This window comes from Branchiostoma floridae, chromosome 6 (genome assembly GCF_000003815.2).
Source record: "Branchiostoma floridae strain S238N-H82 chromosome 6, Bfl_VNyyK, whole genome shotgun sequence".
Classification (NCBI taxonomy): Eukaryota; Metazoa; Chordata; class Leptocardii; order Amphioxiformes; family Branchiostomatidae; genus Branchiostoma; species Branchiostoma floridae.
Window position 1 is genome coordinate 6,184,720 of NC_049984.1, and position 9,866 is coordinate 6,194,585.

Sequence of the window (9,866 nt, forward strand, 5' to 3'; positions counted from 1 at the left end):
GAAATCCCAGTACCAGACCAAAACTGGAGTTCTATGGAATTCAAGGTACTACACTTAACTGGCTGAAGGCTTTCCTGACGAATACAGAGCAAACGGTAGTGGTGGAAGGGAAGGCCTCAGCTCCAGTTAAAGTAGCGTCGGGAGTTCCGCAAGGGACTGTGCTGGGACCATTGCTCTTCCTCTTGTACATAAACGACTTGCCAGACCAGCTCGATTCAAGTGTGAGGTTATTCGCCGATGATTGTCTGTTATATATAGAGGTATCCACACAAAATGATTCACAAGTTCTTCAGAAAGATCTGAACACCCTGGAAGAATGGCAAAGGAAATGGCTTATGCAGTTCAATCCTGATAAGTGCTATATCATGCACATAACGAACAAACGAACACCAAAAGTGTCCCCTTACCAGTTTTGTGGTCAGACATTAGAAACCACAAAAACCCACACATACCTGGGTGTTACATTAACAACTGGGCTGAAGTGGGATGTCCATGTTAACAAAATAACAACCAAGGCTAAACAGACATTGGGAGTAATCAAACGCAACTTGTGGGCATGCCCAACCAAGGTAAAATCACTTGCATACACGTCACTAGTAAGACCTAACCTTGAGTATGCCGCTACAGTATGGGACCCGTATACAAAGAAAGACAAAGATAAACTTGAAAGGGTACAGAACCAAGCTGCCCGATTCTGCACAAACAACTATAACAGGGATTCTAGTGTTACCAAAATGAAAACAGATTTGCAGTGGATGTCACTTGAAGATAGAAGGAAAATGTCCAGACTTTCCATGATGTACAAAATGACCAATAAACTGGTGGACGTACAAACTGATAAGTATCTAATACCAGCTCAAAAAAGAACAAGAAACAGTCATGCATTCAAATACCAGAGTTACCAACCTAGGATTGATGTGTTCAAAAATTCGTACTTTCCCAGAACTATCGTAGAGTGGAATTTGTTATCACCAAGTACAGTAGGGGCATCTTCTCTGAGTAGTTTTAAAGAACGCTTGCAGATAGATGTGCAAAAGTTCGGTGTAATGAGTCGTTCGGTGTAATGTAACCAGCTGCTGCCGCGCCGCGTGCCTGCGAAGCTGGTGTGTCACGCCGAACGGCGGTTATACCGGCTATATAGATACAGATACAGATACAGATGATGATTCGTTTCCAAGTAACTCTCAGTTAAAATTTTGGAGTTTGACTCGCCAGGATATAGAATGTCGCCATTATGTATAACTAGTATTTTCTTTGTCAATGTATTCATCAAGGCGCACTGTGAAGGCTATTTGACAAGTGGAATATCAACATACGGATGTTTGCCAATTGTACAGATGACAATTGATGAATTCAGGGTTTTTAAACGTCGACAAATGACACCGATAAGCGCCACCTGCTGCAAAGATATCGCACGAGCTGAACAATGAGGAAATATGAATCGCCTATATCTCCAAGTAGATAGTTAGAAGAGCAAAATCGCTTGACTTACTTATAGATCAGTATATTAGCCTACCGTGGTGAAAATTTCATCGACATACAACGCTTTTTCCTTGTTTCATAAAGTAAAACGCACTCCCGTCATGCGGGGTTCAAATTGGCCTAAAATTGCCTATGTGGAACATATCGGTCGGGTGCGCCCTCACTTTGTGCGATACTGGAACGTCAGCAGTGGTTTTCATATCTCTCCTAGGAAACGACGGATTTGTACCAAACTTGGTCGACATGTCTATGAAAACTTACTAAGTCGCTGTATGAATTCTCATTAAATCATATTGATTGGTTATTGAGTTTTGAGCTGTTGAAGTTTGGAAAATAAAAAGTGGACTTCATAGATAAACGTTCGGGTATACCGAGTGTAACCACTTGCAGAGGGAAGTGCTGATATCGCCGAACTACTTTTAGTAGAGTTATATGGAAATTTGTGACTATTTCAGGATGGACATCATTTTGTAATGTCGGACTTTCCGGGTTTGGACTTTTGTGAGATCACGGAAACTGACGACTTCGACAGATAAATGGACTCATGTACCTTCAAACAATTGTAAAATAACGAAAAGAGCAACATTTCTAGCAACACAGATAGCTCATTTCTAACAACACAGATAGCTCAGTATATTAGCCCACCGTTGTGAAAGTTTAAAATTTTAAGTAAAAACATAGCTCCCCCTCGAATGTAGGGCTGTTCGGCACTTGGGCAGATAGGCCCCATTCCAATCCGGGTGTTTTGGCCCCAGGCCTAGGCCGAGGACATTTCGGCCTCAGATTCAGGACATTTCGGGCCCAGGTATCGATATCTAACACGATATATCTTACCACTAAGAAGTCCTTATCAAAACGCAATATGGAGAAACATGGTAGTTTCCCATCAACCGTCAGGCTGTAAAAAACGTAACGTTACAGGTGTGTACTCAGAATCGTCTCTGCGGAACATAGCGGTTGGAACGCGGCTTCCGCGATCTGAACGTGAACGTTTAAAACTTCATATGTCTCTTATGACTCTTTTATGAGAATCGGATTTCTTTCAAATTTGGCTGAAATGTTCATAAATGCTTGGAAAGTCGCTATGCCAATTGCTATACTGAAATCATTGATCATTATCGAGTTACTTGTTACTAGCTAACTTTGTGATCAGTGGTCTCAAACACATTGGGCGTTGGTTTCCAAAACATAGTGCCTTCTAAGCTCTATATTTATTTGGGGTTCATAAGTTACAAACATAATCCACACACATAAACGAGTACACTTTATTTATACACCTCGGCTCCACATTATGCAGGATACTACTACTACACTAGTACTTGTCGTTGAGGTGGATATCGTTTCATTTAATTGGATCCAGGGTAAGCTAGGGGCACAACCCGTCGTACGTGCAACTACGTGCAAAACGTAGGCAATCCTTTGCGATCCGTACGTGGTAAGTAACGCCTTCATACGAAAACCTAACAGAATGCATGCAGATTTCTCTGTGCTCGAGCTGCGGATTCACCCCCGTACGAGCCAGGACGGGCGTGCCCTGTACAACCAATGTGAGTAGGGAAACCGCACGTAAGCAGCACGTGTAAGTTTTTTTAATCAGGTTTTTTTATTTAAGGTGTCTTGGGGACAGGTTTTGGATATTACACACAGGTCCGGTGATCCGGTAACCACCCATATCCATATTCCATATGTATATATATATATATATATATATATATATATATATATATATATATATATATATAAAGTAAACTGGCAAACATTATACAGATGCACTTAATCCGCCAACGAAATTTAAAAAGAAAGGTTAACACCCTCCATGCACCCCAGTATTTCTTATCAAAATGTACATTTCAGTGAATGAAGAGACTCTTTTTCTCACAACCCTTTCTTTATTTCACACCAATGTCACCATCTGTCACCTTCCTCAGAGCAATTCAGACTAGTTTATATTGCCCTAACGTTACTGCTATAGGTGTCGCTGCGTACAGATGCAGTCACAAACGTTAAGTAGTTACATAACGTTATATACAGTGATTGCTGACGTACATTTCTCAGGCATCATTGAAATATGAACATATGAATATGACCTATATATACTGCACACAAAGACACTTGGAACAATAGAGATGACACGTGTAGTTTATTTTGGGAAGAATTGAAAAAATGGCAGATCAAACTATCATGAATATTATGTCATACCTGTGACGTGAAAACGTTCGATACGGGTGTTCCGGACCAGGCCATAACTTCCGTATCGCACAGGTCGAAAGGCGTATCACACATGCTTCCTTCGAGTAAATCGAACGGGCCGAATACGGCACGGTTTGCAATTCGAATACCTGATTCGGACGTTGGAACATTGCTGTTGCAACACTTTTTGTTTGAGGGCACCAAATTTGTTCAACTTCTGGCGCATTTCGCATCAAAGCATCTCAGGTGGGTATGACATAAATAAAACACAACACGGTGTATTCCGCATCACCCTCGGTCCCAGCCCTCCCGCGGGTTGGATCACCGGCCGTCGAGTGATCCGACCCACGGTTGGGCTGATACCTCTAGTGATACGGAATACATCGTGTTGTATTCTATATGTATATATACTGCTAATTATACACAGTACTCATGTTGGGAAAGCAAACTCACATATATCTTAGTACCAGCAGAAGATGAAATATTGTGCTAAATATAACATACATGTTCATTTATTACCAGTATATGCTTTATATGGTTTTGAAGACCCAAACATGTGTCACTCAGATGACTTGGTATCAAAGGGGTCAAAACAAACCAACAGTCTTATTCTACAATTTATCAGGACACTGTACTTCTGACCAATCTACCTGAAAATTTCATATTTTCTATACAACGTGTAGTATTCAGTTGGACCAACAATGTTGTTAACGTTAACAACAGGTACTTTGATGACCACTCTAGACTATAGACAGACAAGTGATGCATGAAGAGCTCTGACTCCTGCTGTGTAATCAGCCTGTCTTCTTCTGCCATTTCACGTTTTCAGGCATCATTCAATCCCCTGAAAAAAGAAGAAATGGTCTCAGTGATGTCTGTAAACAAACATGCAAAACCCATCATTCATGGAGATATCAAGAGCAGTAATCTTGTTCTCGCATTTGTAAGTTGTGTGATAAACCTGTACAATACCTTACCTCACCCTTCTCTAGACCAAAAATCAAACAAACAGCACCAATTCTGTACATTTTTAGTGTCTAGCCAGCCAAGGAACTTTTACCCGTAAATTTTACTCGTATGGTACCTCATTCCAAACCAAACATCCATGCATATGTCACCTATTTATATACATATACTTACAGGTATCCAGATCAACAATCTATATGTTATCTGTAGATAGAGTACCTACCTTGTCTCGAGACTGACAAGTCATGCATATATTACCTGGTTACAGATATACAGAACAATAAGCCATAGACATTATGTATATGTTACCTGTACAGCACATGACCTGGTCTTCAGATATTACCTGTCAGGTGTGTTCACTGGTCCCCAGAGCTGAGAGTCACACAAATATTACCTGTTAAGTGCCCTACCTGGACCCCAGAGCTAAGAGCCATGCGAATATCACCTGTAAGGTGCCCTACCTGGTCCCCAGAGCTAAGAGCCACGCGAATATTACCTGTAAGGTGCCCTACCTGGTCCCCAGAGCTAAGAGCCATGCAAATATCACCTGTAAGGTGCCCTACCTGGTCCCCAGAGCTAAGAGCCACGCAAATATCACCTGTAAGGTGCCCTACCTGGTCCCCAGAGCTAACAGCCACACGAATATCACCTGTAAGGTGCCCTACCTGGTCCCCAGAGCTAAGAGCCACACGAATATTACCTGTAAGGTTCCCTACCTGGTCCCCATAGCTAAGAGCCAAGCAAATATAACCTGTAAGGTGCCCTACCTGGTCCCCAGAGCTAAGAGCCACACAAATATCACCAGTAAGGTGCCCTACCTGGTCCCCAGAGCTAAGAGCCACGCAAATATTACCTGTAAGGTGCCCTACCTGGTCCCCAGAGCTAAGAGCCACCCAAATATCACCTGGAAGGTGCCCTACCTGGTCCCCAGAGCTAAGAGCCACACAAATATCACCTGTAAGGTGCCCTACCTGGTCCCCAGAGCTAAGAGCCACACGAATATTACCTGTAAGGTTCCCTACCTGGTCCCCATAGCTAAGAGCCAAGCAAATATAACCTGTAAGGTGCCCTACCTGGTCCCCAGAGCTAAGAGCCACACAAATATCACCAGTAAGGTGCCCTACCTGGTCCCCAGAGCTAAGAGCCACGCAAATATCACCTGTAAGGTGCCCTACCTGGTCCCCAGAGCTAAGAGCCACGCAAATATTACCTGTAAGGTGCCCTACCTGGTCCCCAGAGCTATTAGAGCCACCCAAATATCACCTGGAAGGTGCCCTACCTGGTCCCCAGAGCTAAGAGCCACACAAATATCACCTGTAAGGTGCCCTACCTGGTCCCCAGAGCTAAGAGCCACGCAAATATTACCTGTAAGGTGCCCTACCTGGTCCCCAGAGCTAAGAGCCACGCAAATATTACCTGTAAGGTGCCCTCCCTGGTCCGGAGAGCTAAGAGCCACAGAATTATCACCTGTAAGGTGCCCTACCTGGTCCCCGGAGCTAAGAGCCACACGAATATTACCTGTAAGGTTTCCTACCTGGACCCCATAGCTAAGAGCCACACAAATATTACATTGATAGTCCCAGAAATACAATATTTCAGAACGAAACTTACCAAATCTCGGCATACATTACCAAAGCCGACAACAAAATGGCGAGACTGCAGTAATCCCGCATGTGTGGGGAGAATCGACCAATAGGATTCAACTATTTGGCTCATTTAAATAATAGTATCCCGGCTGCTATCCACGGCTGCTCTGTGGCTATCACGGCAGGAGTTACCTCCGCGTGATGGTGGATCTATTCCAAGATGGCGCTGGGGTTATTGGGGTCATTGGGACAGACTACTATTGTATGGGTAGAACTTTTTTGAGGGGTGATTATTTCTTCCTTAAACCGTCGAATTTTTTTTGTTATATTTGTCGTTTGAATAAAGGTGATAAACGTTGACAATAAGTTGATTGTACGTTTATCAATTTGAAAACTATAAGGCATTTGTGTTTTTTGTCAACAAACAGCATGGTTACCCATGCTACGAATGGAACATCACATGCAGCAGTCGACGTCTCCAGAAGCATTTCGGCGTCACAAAAGACGGTCGGAAAGCACAAAACATCGTTTTCTTTGAAGTGGATCAAGATCAAGACCAGTTTTGGGAAAGATGGAAAACTATTCAGGATGTTTTCATGTTCAAATGAACTGTAAAGCAGGTGTTGCAGTGCCAAATAACTTTGTTTGACATGCCATAGCCGATTTACAAGTTTGCAGAGACGGATTTGCCGGTGGAGAAAACATAGCGTTTTCATAAATTCAGAAGTCCTTGATTTAGGCAAAATTACCATCAGAAAAGAGATTAAACACTATTAATTTAGAATTTGTCTGGTGCAAAAGGTGTTCAAGATCGCTGGAGAAGGGGTGCGTACTTTATTCAGGTTTTTCCATTTTACGTTTCAGTGAAGCAAAATTGTCTGAGACTTGCCCTAAATCGGGTGCGTACTTTAATTGGGGTGCGTACTTAAATCGAGAATATACGGTACTTTTTATTGTGTTTTCAGGAGTGCGGGTCAGGCCAGTCCAACATCCAGAGGCCGTCTAAGAGAGGACAGCAAGACAGAGTCTGTGAGTGTCAATTAACTTAATATGTTCTGACTAGATCAGGATTCAATGTATTATCTGCATGTAATTGCAGATTATGTAAGGTTGGACACACTAAAACTACATAACTGACTGAAGATCTGTACATATAATTGTTTTTTTTTTTTGGTGTGATACATTTAATTTTGTTGTGGAGGGGTAAAAAAAGGTAAAAGCTCTGTCTGGAAATATTTCACAATTTACAGTGCAGTGACAATGATGATCACAGTGCTAACTGTTTCCTGCTTGCCCCCTTGGTTCCAGTACCTGACCTACCTGAGGAAACAGGCCCGCGCCCTCATCACCTTTGCAGGCATGATTCCCTACAGGATGCCGGGGGACACCAACGCACGCCTCGTGCAGTTAGAGGTGCTCATGAACTGAGGAAGGGCATACAGAAGCCGGGATCTCTCCAGCATCCGTCCCTAAACAGAACCTTGCCTCTTGAACATTGTAACCATTCCACCTTCAGGTTGGCAACAAGAATATCAAAGTGCAGCAAATTTTCAATTGGTCGTCGACAGTGGCCAGAAACTTTTGCAAAAGTGAGACGAGGCCATCAAGATGCAGAAAGTAGCGTTTCAGATCAGAAGGCTAGAATTTTAACAACTTCCAGGGAACATTCTGGCCGTTATAGAGTCCTTGTATCTGTAGCACTCTGTCAAACTGATGGGATTGAAACATATTCAGAGAAGAAGAGACCCCTAGGAAGATTAGTTTTGTTCACGTTGGTTCTTGACGTCATTATCATTGGAACCGTAACAAAACAAAAAAGAACTATAGAGAAGTCAAAGGTCCATGTATTTTCTTATTTAGAACCAGATGGAAATGAAATAATTTCTCTGTCATTGGCTACGTTTCTATTACATTGATTGAACATATTCATTAGTAGCAGTAGCTTGACAACTTCTGTACCAATATGACAAGACAAGGGGTACAATTCTATTAGAAATAAAATATTAAAACATGTTGTCTGTACTTCTTGTCTTATTAAAACATTCCAGTCTGGTAAATCATAACTTACCATCCAATACTGTGGTTGATAGTTTGGTTTGGTTTGGTTTGGTTATACAGATCTCCATTAGTGACTGATATGTCACTATTCTTCCTGGAGTCAGGGTGATTTGTAGAGAATCACCAATTCTAGACGGAAGAATTTTGCACCATCGCACACCGCACCACCACCGCACGTCAGCCGGATTCGAACCCGCAACCTCTCGGTCATGGGCCGAACACGGTCCCGCTGCGCTACGCGGTCCCAGTTTGCTGCATAATTAGCCGTAACAGAGCTATTCAGACACCTATTTAACAATAACCCCTGAGGACCTGTCAAGGAAAATCCCACTCCAGAAGCACAGGGTGAATATTGTAGGGAACGAGTTCTTGAGTTCCTTCGTGCCCTGGTGGGGAAGGACGTGACTTCGACAGCACAGGCACCGGTTGGTACTGGTATAAATTTCGATACTATGATGTTTTAAGATTACTAGCTGTGAGTGATCAGAAGTGACAGCCAACGTGTTTCCATTGTTATTTGTGGGTCATTCTTTAGTGATTTGTCCATGTATACAATTAATCTTTTATAGTAGTATGTTCCTTGAAAAATGCCCAAATCTCTGTATTTCAAGGGTCTCTAGTCTTCTGTGTACCTTCCTAAATGTCTGATAGTCACTCAACTGATGTCTTTAGCTTAGAGACCCTACCGTAATCGGAAATTGTGCCCGACGTTGGTCTTACAAGCAGGTTTGGCGCCGTCATTTTACGTTGACCTACTTTCGACTTCTCCAGGTGTGTACTAAAGTGCCCAAATCTCTCTATCCCAAGATGACATAGTCCTCAAACTTGTTTTGTATCTCCCTAAATGTGTGATAGTCACTTGACTGCTTTGGCAAGCTTATCCCGACTACCGTACGTTAGCAAGAATGTGTGACGGAAGTCGGTTAAATGCTGGCCTTCTCGGAAATCATATACCGCGCAGTACATTAGAAGCGGGTCCGTATGGGGGGCACTTGGATTTAGAAAATAATTATTGTCGAAAAGACAAATTAGGTAACTTAGTCAAAAGCATTTGTATCCCCCCAAAATATCATTCCTGAACATGAATAAGTAGTCCTCACCATTAACAGTAGTCTTTCATCATTTGGATTTGTATATTTTTGTCCGTGCTTAGAATGAGAGAAACGTTTTTGGTAATCCTATGTCTATTTTAGGAACCCTCCACGAGTTCCCCAGCGCAATCACATTTTCCGTCCGATGCCAGGTAGCCGTCCGTCCTGTTCTAATTAAAGTCGTTGTTGTTTCCGCAAAGTCCGCGTGTGGCGCCCTGCGATATGTTTGGACCATTACCTGGACCATTATCAGTGACGTGACGTGAACACGCCCGTCGAAGGACACCTTCACCCCGAAGTCTGCTTCCAGTGTGACGTACTTGCCGGACAGCCGGACCTGGACATCGGGGGGGTCAGCAGGAGTTGTGACGAGACGCTGTACGATCTGCGTACAATGTATTAGCTCTGCGTATAGCCCTCTATATATAGAGAGAGTTGTCATGAATGATGACATTGCACTGGCATTTTCGCTACACTTGAAATAAGTACAGGT

General features: G+C 42.9%; 1 protein-coding gene across 3 annotated transcripts in view; it reads left to right on the forward strand.

Annotated features, from left to right (window-relative positions):
* LOC118417503 (nuclear pore complex protein Nup93-like) overlaps positions 1 to 8,042 on the forward strand; it is a 33,849-nt gene extending 25,807 nt beyond the window's left edge. For all 3 annotated transcript variants that reach the window (XM_035823084.1, XM_035823083.1, XM_035823086.1), the window contains 2 exons: positions 7,190 to 7,253; positions 7,533 to 8,042. In XM_035823084.1, the coding sequence (XP_035678977.1) occupies positions 7,190 to 7,253; positions 7,533 to 7,652 (184 nt within the window). In that variant the 3' untranslated portion in view covers positions 7,653 to 8,042. The remainder of the gene's footprint in view (positions 1 to 7,189; positions 7,254 to 7,532) is intronic.
* Positions 8,043 to 9,866: the final 1,824 nt, after the last annotated feature.